Here is a 17,482-nt window from a genome sequence, read left to right as displayed (position 1 = left end):
AAAGTATTAAAACATTTTGCTCCTATAATTAGTTTGGTGTTAAATGCGGGAGCGTATTAGCTCGGGGTCCTACCAGCTAAAATGCTTATGATGTAGTCAGAAAGGAGGTAAATTAATGCATTCCCGGGATCTTTTGACCAAACTAAAAACAGTCGGGTCAGTTTTTTAAATTTTCTGTGGTGTATGGCGCATTTTTCTCACATTTTTGAATAAGCTGTATTTTTATACAATCGCTTTTTTTCAGAACAAAGACCACATTAACACTTTTACAGAACAAGGAAACAGTAAACAAAAAGTACTTATCCAAGAACAACAAATTGAGGTATACAGTATGTGGAAAATCAATGTTCAAAATGATTATTTTTAATTAAAACCACATGATGCGTTTTCTTTACTTTTAACAGGATTTTAGTGGGTGTTTGAATATTGAATTTTGTGCTTTAAATGTGAGACTGTTATCCTTGGTGCATCTTAATAGAAGTCAAGGGTGAGACAGTGAGTTGTCCAGATTTGAGGTAGGCTGGTTCACACAGTACACACAGTGATTTCGTAAAACCTGCACTCCTGTATTGTCACTGATAACATGCTTCTCAAGTTTTTACCTAGTATGCACAAAAGTTTTAAGAGATGTTAGAATCTGATGATTCTGAATTTAAAAAATATGATTCAAAAACGTTTATACTCGTATCCTCAAGTCAGCATTTAGCAAATGGGAGCAGAGTAAGCTACAGAGTTGGTAAACTAGAGAATGTCAACCACATTACCAACGTCAATCGTATACTGTAGGATTTAACTGTTTTGTCTTTTGTTTGTACCATTTTGTCAATATTGTTATGTATCCCTCCCAACTGCTACAATTTCAGTTCAAAAGCTACCTACCTGTTACTGTACATTTATATATATTTATCAATTAAGCAAAGAGATAGATTTTCTGATTTGTGTCCTGGGAAAAGATTGAAAAAGAAATATTTTCTCAAGCATAAAGTCAGTTCTTCATAAAGAACCCAAGCTTCAAGATTTGGAAGTGTCTGGTTCTAATTCTGTGAGTCTGTACAGTAGCCTTACAATTCATTCTAATCAGAATAAATGAAGTGACTACCATTCGTTTCCAGTTGTGTCCTGTGGCCCAAGTTTAACTGCTGAAGAAGTCCTTGGTTTGGCTCTGTCACTATCTTTCAGGATTTTATCATAGGTTAAATTCGATATTATCATAATTTGTAAGCATTTATTAGTTTACTCACCTCTGATTTTACACATCCTTCTTACTGTATCTACGATACTAGCAAACTGCTATAAAATGTAACAAAAGATTCTGAAGGTATTCTGCATAAAATAACAAAACCCAAGCTTTGCTCTTTGTTTAATAGTAAATCTTCACAACAGTGAAAACACTGCAGATGTTATTACAGACATACAATAAACGTTTTGAATACAATGTTTAATATATATTTATCTATATATATTGCAAAGTACAAGTAATATTTATTAATAACAAATATAATAAAAGTAGATAAAAAAGTGACAATAAAAGATGATGCAAAGAATTTTTTTTTCAGTATCAGGTAACAGAAACAAAATCAGCCAAAAGTTCCATTCCACTGTATGTCAAAATACTGAAGTGCTACTTCTTATAGCGTTATATAAAAAAGGGTGTTTTATTCCTTTCCTTCAAGGAAAAGTACTATAAAATAAATTACAGTACAGTGAATTTGTCTAAACTGACTTTGTTCCCGTCTTCCAGCCTTTTGTAAGCAAACATCAGAAAAAAACATTTGTACAAGTGTAAGAAGATATTTGTTCTTTTATAAAATAGCTTTTTCAGAGATGTTACTTTTACAACAAGGAAAACCTAGCCTTGTTGTTGTCAATAGTTACATAAAATATATGCATACGTATTTGAGTGTGTATACACACACAAATGTAGACATTTTGTTTTGCTTTTTTCTATTTTTACAAAACTTGCATATTAATAGCTTTAGCACAAGTTTGATTCTTTAAAGTAATGCTACCTACAGTACGTTCTAATTACTTCATGAAGTTAAACACAAAAACAGACAAATACTTCATATTTGATAACATATTGAGTGTTGAAGGGGAAGCTTTCATACATCATCAGCTGGTAGAGGAGGTATGTTGAATCTTGGTCTTGTAAAAAATGCTATCTTCTCTCTGTAAGCAATCAAAATGAAACAGAACAACAATTAGACTCATGGTGACTGTACTGCTGTGCTGGTTCATCTCTAACATTACAAGAATAAGGTATAATAATGATTCCTTACACTTATATAGCGCTTTTCTGGACACTCCACTCAAAGTGCTCTACAGGTAATGGGGACTCCCCTCCACCACCACCAGTGTGCAGCCCCACCTGGATGATGCGACAGCAGCCATAGTGCGCCAGTACACTCACCACACATCAGCTATCAGTGGGGAGGAGAACAGAGTGATGAAGTCAATTTGTAGATGGGGAATATTAGGAGGCCAAGATTGGTAAAGGCCAATGGGAAATTTGGCCAGGATGCCGGGGTAACACCCCTACTCTTTTCACGAAAAGCCTGGGGATTTTTGATGATCATAGAGAGTCAGGACCTCGGTTTTACGTCTCATCCAAAGGACAGCACCTTTTTACAGTATAGTGTCCCCGTCACTACATTGGGCCATTAAGACCCACATAGACCGTGGGGTGAGCGCCCCCTACTGGCCCCTCTAAAACCTCTTCCAGCAGCAGCCTTAGTTTTTCCCAGGAGGTCTCCCATCCAGGTACTGACCAGGCTCACACCTGCTGAGCTTCATTGGGCTGCCAGCTATGAGCGGCAGGCTTAATGGTATGATTCAATGGTTTTTATAAAACAATGAAGACTGTTGCTGTTCTCCTCCACTTATGGGATTTGCGTTCATCCCCTCAAGCAGAGTGTCAGGGCACTGTGAAAGGGATTACAGCTGGTCAGCCTCAGTAACCGCAGCCCCAGCTATTCACTGCTCATGAGAAAGCTTGTCTTCTAGGTTCTGTTTTGCCCTGACCTGAAAGTCTGAACAGGCAGTGGTTCCTTTTGGCTCTGCCCCCTCATCTGCAGGATCTCTTTGGATGCCTTCCTCAGCCTCCGCTCCACCACCTCCTCCTGCCGCTGCTCGTGCTTGCTCTGCTTCACCTGCAGGGGACGTAGCGTAAGACGGTTAATCATGACGTGTGGCTGCCCTCAGTTTACAGTTACGGCAGGAGTCAGCACAGACGATGTCAGACTGTCACATTTTGTGTACTCAGGTTGTCAGCACGACTGTAAAAAAATAACCGGTTTGCAGAATCACATATGTCTCCATCTCTTCCTTTTCTTTTGCTGTCCAGTTTTGCCCAGTGCCTCATACTGGAGGCGTACCAGACACAGTCCAATGGGAAGAGACCCTGTGGCAGACCCAGGACACGTTTGAGGGGTTATATGCCCTGGCTGACCTGGGGCCATCTGGGGAATCTCTAGGAGGACATGGGGACTGTTGCTGGGGACTGGGGAGTCTGCTCTACTCTGCTCGGCCTGTTACCACCATGACCCTCACTAGGAGTAAACAAAATGGCTGAATGGATGTGTCTCTCTCAGTTTCTACCTTGTGGCTAAGTAGTGGATTTAAACTGTCCTCCATTTTTGGACTGCTGGACTGTTGTTGTGGGCACCAGTTTCATTGTCAGCTCTGCTCAGCGCAAGTCGGCTCCAGCTGTCCCCCCCTCTCTGTGTCGCCTCACCCAGGATGTATAAACCTCCCTCTCCCATCTGAAGGCACCCCTGGCATACAGTACCTGTCTCTCCGCCTCCCACAGGAAGTTGCGGAAGCGCTGATCCCGCAGGGCCCAGTGAGGCAGTTCTGTAGTGCCTCGGCTCTGAGCTTCCTCCAGCCTCTGCCTCAGCTCCCGGAGGGCACCTAGCTCCTCGTTCAGTTGCCTCTGCCGAGTCCTGGAGGCCTGGAGATCCAGCTCCAAGTCCAGGGACGTTCGCATGGATTGCTCCGCCAGAGAGGACCTGTAGGACTGCTGTAGAGGAACATGGCCGCCAAGGCACAATGTCAGCGGACTGATTTGCGTTCACACGGGGAAAGTCACAGATGCACTTTATATTAGGGGATTTTAAGACGTTCATGTGTTTTCATTCTGTCCTCGCCTTTGCTTTGTGCAACAAGAAAACCCAATATGACTTACTTGTTTATACCGCAGGGTCCGCCTTTCCAATGTATTTCTGACAAATGGAGATCTTTTTGGTAGCGTCGAACTGTCACTGTCGCTACGGTACAGCTGAAAAGTTAAAAGTGAAAAGATTTAACAAACATTAATCGGAAGCACAGGATTATCACGCTATTTGAAAAGCAAAATTTATGTTTGAGATCAAAATTCTCCACACCCAGAGTCTCTGAGTCCGCTAACTTAGCACGAAACATTGTCCAACGGTTCGGAAAAGGTCTCGATGTTTGTTACTGTCAAACACGAAATTGCGAATAAAATGATTTTCTTATGCGGTCCAAATGTTTGCCAAAAGCAAATAACGGAATTTTTATTTTCCATTTAAAAAGAAAAAGTGGACGGAAAATTCCGCACGCGGGCGGGGAGCTGCCTGTGCCGCAGGGCCCCACCAGGGGGCGTACTCACCCTGCACACGTACTGGCTTCGCGCCCCCGGGGAGAAGGTCTGGGAGCGGACGATGGTGCTGCTCCGCACAAAGGGGGAGCCGTGGGTCCAGCGGCCGCCCCGGTCCTTCCGCCGCACCGCCGCCTGCTCCGGGAACGGGGCCTCGGTATTGGTCTCCTTGTCCACCTGCCGAGACGTGACATCATCGCACCCAGACACATGACTGCTGACCGTTCCCCGCCGGCCTGCCTCTCCCATTATTAACCCGTGCTGCCCGAGCCGAGCTAGGTTTTGAGAGCTGCTGTTGGCTCACTTGTGAAGGCATGCAATACAAGCAGTAGAATAACAATAATTCCCTTCACTTAGGGAGGAGAACAGAGTGATGAAGCCAATTCATAGATGGGGATTATTAGCAGGCCATGATCTTTAAAGGCCAGGGGTAAATTTGGCCAGGACACTGGGGTAATAACCTTTTTTTGAGAAATGCTCTGCGATTATTAATGACCACAGAGTCAGGACCTCAGTTTTACATTTCATCCAAAGGATGGTGCCTATTTATAGTATAGTGTCCCCATCACTATGCTGAAGCATTAGGACCCACATAGACTGCAGGGTGAGCGCCCCCTGCTGGCCCCACTAACTCCTCTTCCAGCAGCAGCCTTAGTTTTTCCCAGGAGTCTCCCATCCAGGTACAGACCAGGCTCACACCTGCTGGGCTGACAGTTCTGATTTGCAGGATGATACCATACTGGGGGTCTAAGAACGCTGTAACATTGTTTCTTTGTGCAGTTGGTTTATTTTATAATAGAGTTGTATTTTAGAAATGACATGACATTGACAGATAATTAAACTCTACAATATAACAAGTCATATTTTTACACAGCAATTCCGGTTTTTGTGTTGTATCACCTTCCTCCTCTACAGAACTCAAAATGTCGGCAATCCTCTTCACCGGTTCACCTCCCTTTCTAAAATCGTTTCCGTGATTTTTAAATCTACTTGGAATCAGGGTCCGCGTGTTCTCTCTCTTGCCAAGACGGCAGGTTTTCTTTTTGAGCCGTCAGTGCCTGCAGGCAAGCCCGCGCCCCTGCGTTCGGTTACCCTGAGGGGAGGATTCCTGGTCCTGGCCGGGGCGCAGCGCCCCTCGGCTTCAGTGCACGCCGCCTCGCCGCACAGCCCCTCGGCGCACTGGGCTGCGAACGCCGTGCTGTTGCTGCAGCCACTGTCCACCGACTCCGCCTGCCAGCTCCTGCGAGGAAAGCACAGGCGCTCGCTATGCACTTTCCACGTGAGTAGCTAACAGTGGCATTGTGGAATGAAAACAGTGCACATTATTACACATTTACAGCATATAATTGAATTAGGAATGCAAATAAGTCAATCAGCCACCAGTTCATAGAGGTATTAGGGTATATCATGAATTACATGGCTATAGTTTACACAGAAACAAATACTAACATAGCATCATTCCATAAATAATGGGGCTTTATTTCAAAATGTGATGATTTTATATTTTGTAATGTAAAATGCAATGATTCTACACAGGATTAAAGAATACACCTTCATGTACTTGCCTGTTATACAGGGGCCTGGCGTCATTCTAGCTCATTAGGATTCAGCATTTAGCGTTTGTCAAAAAAGGCAATAGCATTCTTTCTGGAGTTTCCTTTAAGGGTAGAGATCACTCCACATTCTGTTTACACAGTGTAAGAGGAGCAGAAGGTTCAGACAAGATGGCAGTTCTTGTCTGAAGCCATATTTCCCAGAAGGCAGTGGGGAATGATCGGCCACCTCAGTCACTGGGCCAGCTGATGGAGAACGGCTGGTCAAGTGCCATTTAAAATCACAGATCTCAGGTTATTGAACTCTGCTGGCCAGATAGCACAGACTGACCTGCAAGCCCAGGGATGTGAAATAATGAGTTGTTGAAAGAATTTCTTTGAGAAAGGTCTTGGAGAGAGCCTTGTGTTTTGAAATCAGTAAGCAGTTTAGCTTCCCAGCTTGTTAAGGTAGAGTTCAGACAGAGCTAGGCTCTTGTTTTGTTCCATAACTTTTTGCTATAAAAGTGTGAATAAAACCTGAACACTTTTTACACCAAGTAGCGTTTACATGTGGGAGGGTCCCTGAGCTATTCCACCCATGACAATTGACATTTTTAAAAGATTTGATGGACATCACTAAAATTAGAAACCAAGTCCATCTGTTATCTGTAAACATCTAACCTTGAAAAAGGTATTTATTTAGTCTTTTACTTACTACTTTAACATTTTAATTGAACCCAATGCACTTATTTAACGTAGGATGAGATGCTCATAGCTCAAAAATAAATTGTAACAATTTCTGCAGCTTTACCTTATTTCAGAGTATTTCCAGCAAAGTTTTACCTCCTTTTCATCTTAAATAATTGCAGCACTAAAGCAATCCTCTCCAGAATCTTTGTGTATATTGTTAATATAACCTGGTAAAAATGAATATCAAAAACTGTATATTTAAAATTATGTATCAAAATAACTGTTTTAATGCTACTCTATTTCCTGTTTTTAAGACTGAAAAATCCAAAAAGCTTTAAGTGTTTTACAAAATACCTTGCGTTGTGTACTAGTATGTTTGAAATGCCTATAATTAGTGCCCCATAATTTAAGAAGAGATGTCTTTCCCCAAAAGTCTCCAGGTTGGGATAGCTAGATAAAAGGGGTATTAAGGTGTTTGCACAGTTGCTGTGATGTCTTGCTTGTTAGATGAATTCAAGTGAGCACAGGACCATGAATCAGGTCGGATCGGTCCATAAGATGAAAAACTGTTAAAGTGGTACACTGGACTGCAAAGACAAGTGTTCTTCTACATCACTGCTCTGACTGTTTGGTAGTCTGTGGAATGTGATGGAACAATAATGCCCCCCTAGCTGTTTCATACCTCTCGGATACAGCCTCGGCCTGTTCCTCCTTCCTCTCCATCTCCCGGAGCTCGTCCTCGGAGAACTCCAGTTTCCCTCTCTCCAGCTCCCTCTCGACGGCCTCCAGCTGGGCTGTTGTGCGAGCAAGCAGAGCTGACACCGAGTCCTGGGGACAACAGAGATGGATGTCATACACACCACAGCGAAGGAGAAGAACTATCATACAGTACATCACTGCTGGACTCTGTTACTGAGATCCAAATTGACTTCTGCAGCCTACGAGTCTCTCTTGTACTACTGGATTTTGCTGTTATTTATTTGGGACATGAACATTACAAAACAAAAGTTTTGGCCAACATTTCTGTCTAAAATAGGTTCTATCAAAAACAGCAGAACTGTTTGTTCTTGAAACAAGCCCAAACACGGTCTCATGGTGTTGATTCTCATGTCTGTCCATCAGAAATTAAAGCTACCAATTACATTACAAGGCCTTGAGGATTACAGAGGAGACTCGCTTTACCAGTTGATCGGATCATTTTGGGAACAAAGTGAAGACGTTCCTTTCTGGGTGACAGTGCAGTGCTGGGAATCTGGGTATCTCATGGGATGTGTCCTCTGGGAGAACTGGCCCTGGTGTGAGTGTGTGCGCCCTGCGGTGGACTGGCGTCCCGTTCAGGGTGTACCCCGCCTTGCACCCGTTGCTTGCTGGGATAGGTTCCAGCTCCTCCGCGACCGAGGATTGGATGACGCAGTTTAGGAAAGGGGCGGGTGGAGTTCCTTTCTGAGGAAACCCAGTCAAGAGTGCAGCAACATCCAGTCTGCACTGGCTTAAAGGCACTGACCGCGGCTTTAGCGTCCATTCCAGTGTTGAGAGGCTCCAGCAGGCTGTCGTCTGTGAGCCGGCCGCCGTTGCCTCTCCTGTGCAGATCAGCTGCGCCCAGTGTCTGGACTCTGTGCCATTGAAACACCATCTCTGGGAAGCCCTCACAGTCTGCCAGGGCCACCTCGACCACCCCCTGCCGGAGACACAGCAGCACCAACACACCCCCTCAGAAGAGCCCTTTCACTCCACCTCAGGACACAGGGAAAGCAGGCTGGAGCAGGAAGCCCAGCAGCTCCTCACTCATGTACAAACAGGAGGAGGTCATTCAGCCCTCCTCATCATTAGCTACGTGGTCTGAGCTTGTTCAATACTCCCACAAAGTAGAAGTGCCTCTAGTAAACGCACTACCCTGTAGTCTTTCTGCTTGTACAGATCGTTTTTTTGTACATTTTAAAAGAAATTTTAGGCATTTAGCCTTCATAAAAATTCTAGGTTGTTTTTTTTCTAAATAGTGTTTTTGAAATAGTGCTGTAAATCGTAATTTTGATCTGCACTGTTTTGCAGGGAAGAAATGTGAAAGCACAATCAAATAAGAAAGTGGGGTGTTGTACAAACAAATCATTGCCCTCCGTTATACAGTATATTGTCCCATTTACAATCTTACATATCAGAATTGTAAGGGATATTGTGAGGAAGTGAAAGCGTCAGGCAAGAGGAAAGTTTTTTTCTGAACTTAATTCCCCAGGAAGAAGTATGGAATGTCCTGTTGTCCTCCCTCGCCTGACCAGCTAGTAGACATGTAGTAATTTAAAAACCAAGAATCTAAAGCTCCCAAGAAAAGAACACAGTATAAGAGACAGAGGGGACATTGTGGAACTGTGACACTTGGGACGATGAACTGTGTGAGTTTTCATTCTGAGAAGAGGATGTTATTTTGCAAAGCCATTAAGCAGTTTAGCTTTTTCCCGAGAGAAGAACTGAAAATAATAAGGAGCTGAAAGAAGATATAGCCTTTTGTTCTGTGTTTTGTGGTGATTTTGGAGTAGTGTCCCTGCCGTGTGTTATAAAAAAGAACACTTTTTTTACATTATAGTTACATTTTGTGTGTCTGTTTACCTCGACCCACCTATTAAAAGATCACTTGCTACAGCACACCAATTCTCGGGGGTGTCGCAATATCCACAAAGAACCGCCTGCTTGTCTCCAACAAAAGTTTGGCAGTCTCTTCGGGTTTTCTTTCTCTGTGCTGTGATTGTGTATAACGGTGGTAAAAGAGAACATGTTTTGAATAACTTAACTTACCAATATCTCCTCTTGAGCCTGCTGGCCTATACTACACACACACAGTTGAAGACTCTTGCATTCCAGAGCAGCAGAAGGAATGGGAATACGGAATCCTTCGTTTAAGGTTAACAGTGTCTGTGCTTCCAAAGCTTTGCAACAGTAAGTGTTTGGCGAACTGGAGTTCAGCGGCAGCAAGTGAAGCTTCACATAGCTGCAAGAAAAAAAAATACCATTTAAGAACGGGGGGTCCTCTTATGCTGAATGAGCTATAGAAATAAAATCCCAGGGGAGTGAACATAATAGTTCTGCCTAGTTCCCATCCTCTGGAATTCTGCCTCATCATTACTGATCATAAAACACTGTGGGTAATTAATACACTGATCTAAAAATCCAGGATTTGAACATTTCAAGTATTCCTTTATTCAGATGCTTAACCATAATTATATATATTGTAATAAATATGTATATAAATATTTATATTTATTATAACTAAGGCAAACAAGTCCGAGATTCTTTTTTTTATTTTACTTTTTGAATAATAATAATTCCTTACACAGCACTTTTCTGCACACACTACTCAAAGTGCTTTACAGGTAATGGGGACTCCCCTCCACCACCACCAATGTGCAGCCCCCACCTGGATGATGCGACAGCAGCCATAGTGCGCCAGAACGCTCACCACACACCAGCTATCAGTGGGGGGGAGAACAGAGTGATGAAGCCAATTCATAGATGGGGATTATTAGGAGATCATGACTGGTAAAGGCCAATGGGAATTTTGCCCAGGATGCCAGGACTCTGTCAGTAACACCCCTAGTCTTTTCAAGCAAAGCCCTGGGATTTTTAATGACCATGGAAAGTCAGGATCACCATTTTTCATCTCATTCGAAAGACAGCGCCTTTTTACAGTATAGTATCCCCATTACTATACTGGGGCATTAGGACCCACACAGACCGCAGGACATGCGCCCCCTACCGGCCCCTCTAAAACCTCTTCCAGCAGTAATCTTAGCTTTCCCAGGAGGTCTCCCATCCAGGTACTGACCAGGCTCACACCTGCTGAGGTTCAGTGGGCTGTCACTTGTGAGACCTAACACTCACACACTATTTAATTCTACCTGAACATTCTTAACCTCTTAATGTCTCCTACAGTATGTAAATGTGTAGTTGGCAACTTTTTAAAAAACGTGCACATATTTTTTACCCATGTTTTCACTCTTCAACTTACATTTTAAAACCTTCTTTGACAAGGGCCCCATTTAAATTCTTTAGCTGAAGCAGGTGAACTAAGAGGCATTCACTACCGACATCATACCTAGAACACAGAAAACACAAGGTAATGTGCAACATTCTCAGCTGTTAACTTGTTTTCAAATAAATCGAGGTCTTCATGAATGGGACTGATTAATAACTGCCTCCTAAGAGTGTAAATAAACATTGAAAACAACACAAAAATAATGATAAACAGCTGAGACCTGCATTCTACCTCAAAAGCTCTTACACTACTACAATGCAAACAAAATGGCCATACATAAAAACATATGACAGAAACAATGACTGTGTAGTGTTGTTAGACAAGAAACTATATTTCCACAATCATTAGTTTATAATTACTTTCTTTCGCTCAATTTGCAGTCAAGTACTGCCTGACTGATTGTTTATAGTGGAGTGATCGCACTTACAGAAGACCCAGATAGATCTGAAGAGGTTCACCCACAGCAGTATAGCTACCATAAGAGCCCTCCTCTGTTTCCTCAGACCTGTTGAGACAGAATGAGAGAGGTAAAGAGCCTCCTTGTTTCACTGAGCTACGGTATGACCTTCACTCACCCTGAAGAACACTTACTGTACATTAAACATTATAGAATATAAAAAGCCCGACTTCCGTCCCCATACAAAATGACACGATAGCCTAACAGTCCAAACCAAGGTGTGTTGGTTATAATCAATGAAGGAGAAGTAGGTTTGAGTCTCACACCTGAACTTCTGAGAGAGTAGGTTATTTCTTTTTTTTCTTTGCTTAAACAAAGCTTAAACCACATTTTTTAATGCGTGGACTGAAGTAAAAAGCAGACTGATGTGATACAAAAGGATTATGAGCCACATTCTTCACATTTGTTATTAAGCAGACCCTCTGTCTTAAGCACACACCTCTGAGCAAATGCAGTGAGCCATGTAGAGAGAAGAGATATTAAGTGTGTTTGTTACACATACAGTACAGTATATAGTACCTACAGTCATGAGCTGCTGGTAAAGAAAACACTTCTAAAACAACCAGTGCTTGAATGGAACACAAGTGCTGGTACCCTCTTCCCCACTCTATTTATGTAGATGGCAGGTAGGTCCCTTTCCAGGCCATAAAGGCCCATGGGGAATGGGGGGCAAAGGCCACCATTTTTCTTGACCACCCAACACTGGAGGTGGAGGTGATGTGGTCAGCATCACGCTCTGGCGAGCCTATTTCCCCCGGAAGGATTAACCCCCCGGTACTCATTTGGAAAGCAGGCTGAGTGGACCTGGGAGCTGTCTGGAAGGAACTAGAGCAAGCTACATCACTTGCCCATTCGTGGGATTGACCTGGGCGGTCAGGAGCTACACGCCCTTGCTGTCTGAGCTACAACAGCTCCATTCATGTAGAATGCAGAGGAGTTTATTACCATATGTACATCTACATTAGAATTCTTATTTGCGTTGATCTCTTGGGACATACAGTACATAGTACAGCAGACGATGTAGACAGCACATTACATTGTTAGCGAAATATAAGATGGAAGCAGACCTGTTTATTAGTTTAACTCATTGTACAAATAACAACAAGTCCTGTGTTTGGCGACAGACCGTAAACAGTTCATAATTTTTCCTTACAAACTGGGGAAAAACTAACTCCTTTCCTAAATGAAGGGTCGAAACAAGATCAAAAACATCTAAATGTATTATTATCTCAACTCAAGGTATTAACATACTGTACAGATTTACAAAGCACACCTGTATTATAGTGCTCAGCATTAAAGATTAGAATCAGACATATTTTGAATCTATGAATCTAACATGATTAAACTGTACATGGCAGAGTTCTTAACAAATGTATTTAGTTCCATTCATCATTCATTGCCAGGACTCAAAACAGACGTGATGGTCTGAAAAAATCAAAACGTCAGACTTAGTGCCTACTTGACAGCCCCATCCCAATTCAAACACTTCACCTTTAAAGGTTGACTGACTAGCTTAAGAAATAGATCCACTGTAACAGTAGATCAGCTTATGGACACAGACACAGGGAGAAGCTTTGTGTTATAAGTCATCTGGATAGATATACCCCAAAAGCACACAAACTCGAAGAAAAGCGTAGTTTTTTCAAAACTGAAACTATTTGAATGTCTTTGATAACATACAGTAAACCAGCTGGGAAACACAGTATTGGCTGAAGGTGTTGCATGTTATCAAGGCAACTAAATGTGTATAGCAGAGGAACCAAAGTGTGAAAATCCAGACTGTTAGAAAAACTAAATCATAAGAATGTATAAAACCATAAATATTAATATTATTTTAAATTTTAAAACACAAACACATGTGTTATAACACCCTCCCTATATAACTCTTATTGTAGGTTTAAAAAAAGTCAAGAGTGGTGGACACTGCAACATTTTTTGTCTTGTTTTGCAGCAGTACACTGTATTAACGTAAGAATAAGTTACACATTATAACCACTAGATGGTGTCAGGAGATTGTTTTTATAGTTCGGGGTTTATAAGTCAGTACATTTTTGGGACTGCAGTGGTGTGACAGTTTGTGCTATTGATGAACAGGATAGCTCTAGAGTCCTGGGTTTGATTCCAGCTTCAACCACCTGTCTGTGTAGAGTCTGAGTGTTCTTCCTTAGTTTGTGCTGGGTTTTGCCAGGTACTCTGATTCCCTGGTATCTCTCATAGTCATGGCTAGGTTTGATTGGCAGTTTTTAGTTGCCCTTTTCACCCTTGGACCTGTGATGAGTCGCTGGGTAGAGCAGGAATGTGCTCCTCGTCCTGCCTTGCCTTGCACCATGTGCTTCTGGGACAGGCTGGGGTTCACAGAGCAAGTAGCTTTCTGTTAATGGATGGATGGTACATTATGGGAATAGTTTGTTCTAAACATACTGTACCAGGCAAGGTCTTACACACAGGAAATAAAATAACTATTTTGTCCATTAATTTAATGCTTCATTTTAAAGTAGACAGCTCCGTTGAATATACTATCCCCTAAAACAGCCCTCACTGGGTGATATCAGCATGGCAAGAGAGAGAAAGAACCTGTTTAAATAATAATCTAATTCACAGTCAGGAGAACCTTCAGAGAGGGAAACTACTTCAGACTTAGAAGTACTGTACATTATTCTTCTGCAGGACACAGAGAACTCTCTTGACAGATACTCAACCTTTTGCTCCAGGCCTCGAAGACTCCACTGTCTGTGGCCAGAGCGTCTTCGGACAGCCCTGCGGACACCCTCCTGGTCCTGCGCCCTGCTCTGCCAGCACTGTTAGAGCGCAGGGTCACTCCTGAAAGACAGTGCAGGGGTAGATTCACTTAGTCACTTCCCTCAGCTACACTCAGCGACCCCTCAAGTAATCATCAGTAATGTAATGATACGAGGTTGCTAAACCAGTACAGTGATCTAGTTTAAATGACAAGCAGAAAAATAAGGTGCCGGGTTATATCAGGCTTTGCAATCAAAAGCAAGGACAATTTTTGCCTTCAGCTAGGGTTAGGGTTTTTACAACACCTAGACATTTTGTGATGTTTCTGCTGTGCTACGGGAGGAATTTGCAATGCAGGAAAGTGTTGTTTTGTTCTTTCCTCAAAAAAGAAATTTGGCCACATTTTGCAGGTTTTAGTAAGCCAAACACCTGTCAATCCAAACTGGTCAACAATCAAAAGTTAGATCTCCCTTTCTTCATGCTAAACACTTTGACTTTTTTGCATCGAAAAGCAAACAAAACGATTATGTTAGCTAAACTACAATGGTAACTGTAATCCTAGCCTGTAAACGTCACAGAATGTACCGTATCGATATGACATTTCAGCAGCAGATTGCAAAAAAAGAAGTACTAGGAAATTAAATGGTTACACAGCAGATACCTTGACACACTTTCAAACTGCTACGCTACTGTACATGTTTCTGACGAACTTGGGAATCACGTGGGAACTTGTGAAGGCCAGTTTTGGGAGAAACGCCCGTTTAACAGCCAGGCCCGGAGTCTATTCAACTTGCCTCCAATGGCAGGTGACCCCTGGGGGGCGCTGTCCTTGAGCGCTTTGCTCTCGGGCAGGTGGGCGCCGGCGCCGGTGCTGGCAGCAGGCTGGCCGTGGCCTCGCAGGCCCTCCAGCAGGCCCCGTCCCGCCAGCTCCACGTACTCCTCCGTCATCTGGGCCAGCGGAGAGTCGCGGGAGGCCGTGTGGTAGGGGGTGTCCAGGGGGGAGCTGGGGGGGGAGAGGGAGGAGAGGGAGGAGCGGGACGAGAGGGAGGCCAAAGAGCGCGGGGTGTCCAGGGACCGCGGGGCCCTGCCCGGGCTGAGCGGGTCTGGCCCGTATGCCACGGTGTCCCGGGAGACCGCCTCTGGGGGCGGCAGGTGGAAGCGCAGGTGCGGGTCAGGGTCGCCCGGCCCCTCGGGCCGCTCGTACTGGGGCAGTCCGTAGATGTCGGTGAAGCTCACGGAGCTGAGGGAGCCCCGGCTCGAGGCCAGGGAGCCCCGGCTGGAGGCCAGGGAGCCCCGGCTGCTGCCCGACGACATGGTGAGGCTGCTGGCGGACAAGCTGACGGGGAAAGAGAGGGGAGATTCCATCAGGATGAGCTGGGGGGGGGGGGGGGGACCTTTTTATTTCATACTGAGAGGGAGGTGGTTTCCAGACAGTCCGACAGCTTCGAAAAACCAACCAGTGGTTTTTTCAGACCTTGCTGTGTGCAGTATTAAAATGTAAAGATATAGACCAACACATAAACCCGTCTGCAAAAATGAAAAAATTTGAACGAGATCCGGACAAAGCTCGCATATCAATAAAAAAAGACAAGCCTGCACGTTAACAGTAGGAGAATCTCAGTACAAGCCTTCCTTTCAAGAGCAAACCTACAGCCACATGGGGAACAGCTCACCTCTTCAGCTGCGAATGCAGGTATGTGGTGATCCGCGTCGCTTCTTCCAGCTGTCTCAGAAGAATGTTTCTTTTCTCTTGTTGAAGAATCCTGAGAAAAAAAATGACAAAAGCATCCATTACTGTTACTGAAGTGGCATGGTACTAGAGTCAATTGGAAAATATAATTAAGTAGTGGCTACACATCGTAAAGGGGCAAACATTTATATATATATCTATCCAGTATTATTTACACGTTTTACACGAACTCATAAGAAACTTCAACATACAAATATACTTTAAATAAATACATTAACATTGGATTTTTTTTTACCAAAATACAATGACAATAAAAACACAAATACTTTTATTTAAAACTTTAGAGGGGGCAATTTGGCTCCTATTTAGTAGTTAGTAGTTAACTGATGTAAATGTCCATCTGTTTATTGAAAGACATCAACATCATGGCTGGATAGCGTGTTCTATACACTCACAGCCCTTTGGGGAAAGAACGACATCCTGTACTCAGTTATAAATGCACGTATGTGTAATTCCCGGTTGTGTCCCCTGGTTCATGTTTCACAGTTCATTTTGAACAGTGCTGGACCGACTTTGTTGGTGCCTTTTGAGGATTTTTTCAAAACCTGGATCAGGTTCTCATGTAGTCTTCTCAGTTCATGACTAAATCATGAACTGCTGTTCTTTGGACTGATTCCAGAGCAGCAATATTTTCTATAACATGGTGACTAAAGCTGGAATCAATATTCTAAATGCGGTCCTATAAGCGCATTATATAATTTCAACATAATATCCTCTGATTTACATTCTACACTTTAACTATATATCCTCACTTTTTGTTTGCCTTTTTATTCTTTTCCCACACTGCCTAAAAGAATTAAATGTTGAGTCAATAGAAACACATTACATCTTATTCATCAGCATCCTCTTGCATCTCAGCATTTCCCATTTCATATTTATAGTTTGTCTTTCAGCTATCTGGATTTAAAACCCTGCTTGAAACTTAAGTGAAGCCCTTTAACATTCAATATTAATGCATAATCTATCGTTTTATGTCTTGAGACCACGGAGATTTGAAAAACTAGGGCAAAAGCTGGTAGGTTTCCTTGCTGAGAACATCTTTCCAGCTCATTTCACACAAGGAAATGATTTTCACAGTCTCTCATGCACTCAAGAAAAGCACAGTTAATGCTCTTCACTCCAGAAAGGCCAGAGGGGAGGTATGTCTTTCGGAAAAGACAGCTCTGGAGAAATTGAAAGGATCCCTGTGCCACTGTACCCAAGCAAGCAAGCATATCATAGGTAAAAACAGAAAAATCTCTTCAAATAAGCTAATTTAACTCTTTATATGAAATCTATAATATAGTGTTTCTGCTGGAGCAAATATCTATTTTTTTCAGACGTTACATGTTATAATGCCAGCTCGCAGGACAAAAACTGCCGGCTGGATAATTCGGGATATGTTTTTTTCTTTGGCATTTCTTGCCAGCATACTGTGTGGTCTGTGCCCGGATAAAACCAACAGACCCAGAGAAAGTGTGCCTCAGAATGCTGTACTGCTGTATTTCATCAGCTGCCAGTCTGCTAAACATTATTGTCAATCTATACCACATTATATGAATATCCTACAGTATGTCCGTGCAATAGTTCTGATCTCAGCCAAATGGTATTTGGGTAAGAGAAAGAAGACACTACTTTCTGGGCCCGCAATTAAAAAAATGATCAAATTAGAAAATGTATTCAAACATTTGGCTTT

At 42.9% G+C, this 17,482-nt stretch overlaps 1 protein-coding gene across 2 annotated transcripts in view; it reads right to left on the bottom strand.

The window, feature by feature from the left end:
* Positions 1-1,324: 1,324 nt before the first annotated feature.
* The window catches only part of wwc3 (WWC family member 3), a 54,537-nt gene continuing 38,379 nt past the window's right edge, over positions 1,325-17,482 (bottom strand). For both annotated transcript variants that reach the window (XM_088913325.1, XM_088913326.1), the window contains 14 exons: positions 15,731-15,820; positions 14,852-15,393; positions 14,018-14,138; positions 11,289-11,366; positions 10,835-10,921; positions 9,625-9,817; positions 8,342-8,515; positions 7,520-7,665; positions 5,708-5,855; positions 4,628-4,792; positions 4,184-4,276; positions 3,788-4,018; positions 3,022-3,149; positions 1,325-2,169 (listed from right to left, as the gene is read on the bottom strand). In XM_088913325.1, the coding sequence (XP_088769451.1) occupies positions 2,103-2,169; positions 3,022-3,149; positions 3,788-4,018; positions 4,184-4,276; positions 4,628-4,792; positions 5,708-5,855; positions 7,520-7,665; positions 8,342-8,515; positions 9,625-9,817; positions 10,835-10,921; positions 11,289-11,366; positions 14,018-14,138; positions 14,852-15,393; positions 15,731-15,820 (2,263 nt within the window). In that variant the 3' untranslated portion in view covers positions 1,325-2,102. The remainder of the gene's footprint in view (positions 2,170-3,021; positions 3,150-3,787; positions 4,019-4,183; positions 4,277-4,627; positions 4,793-5,707; positions 5,856-7,519; positions 7,666-8,341; positions 8,516-9,624; positions 9,818-10,834; positions 10,922-11,288; positions 11,367-14,017; positions 14,139-14,851; positions 15,394-15,730; positions 15,821-17,482) is intronic.

This window comes from Atractosteus spatula, chromosome 4 (assembly GCF_055471065.1).
Source record: "Atractosteus spatula isolate fAtrSpa1 chromosome 4, fAtrSpa1.hap1, whole genome shotgun sequence".
Classification (NCBI taxonomy): domain Eukaryota; kingdom Metazoa; phylum Chordata; class Actinopteri; order Semionotiformes; family Lepisosteidae; genus Atractosteus; species Atractosteus spatula.
The sequence above is the reverse complement of the archived record's forward strand: the minus strand, read 5'-3'. Positions and strand labels throughout refer to the sequence as shown.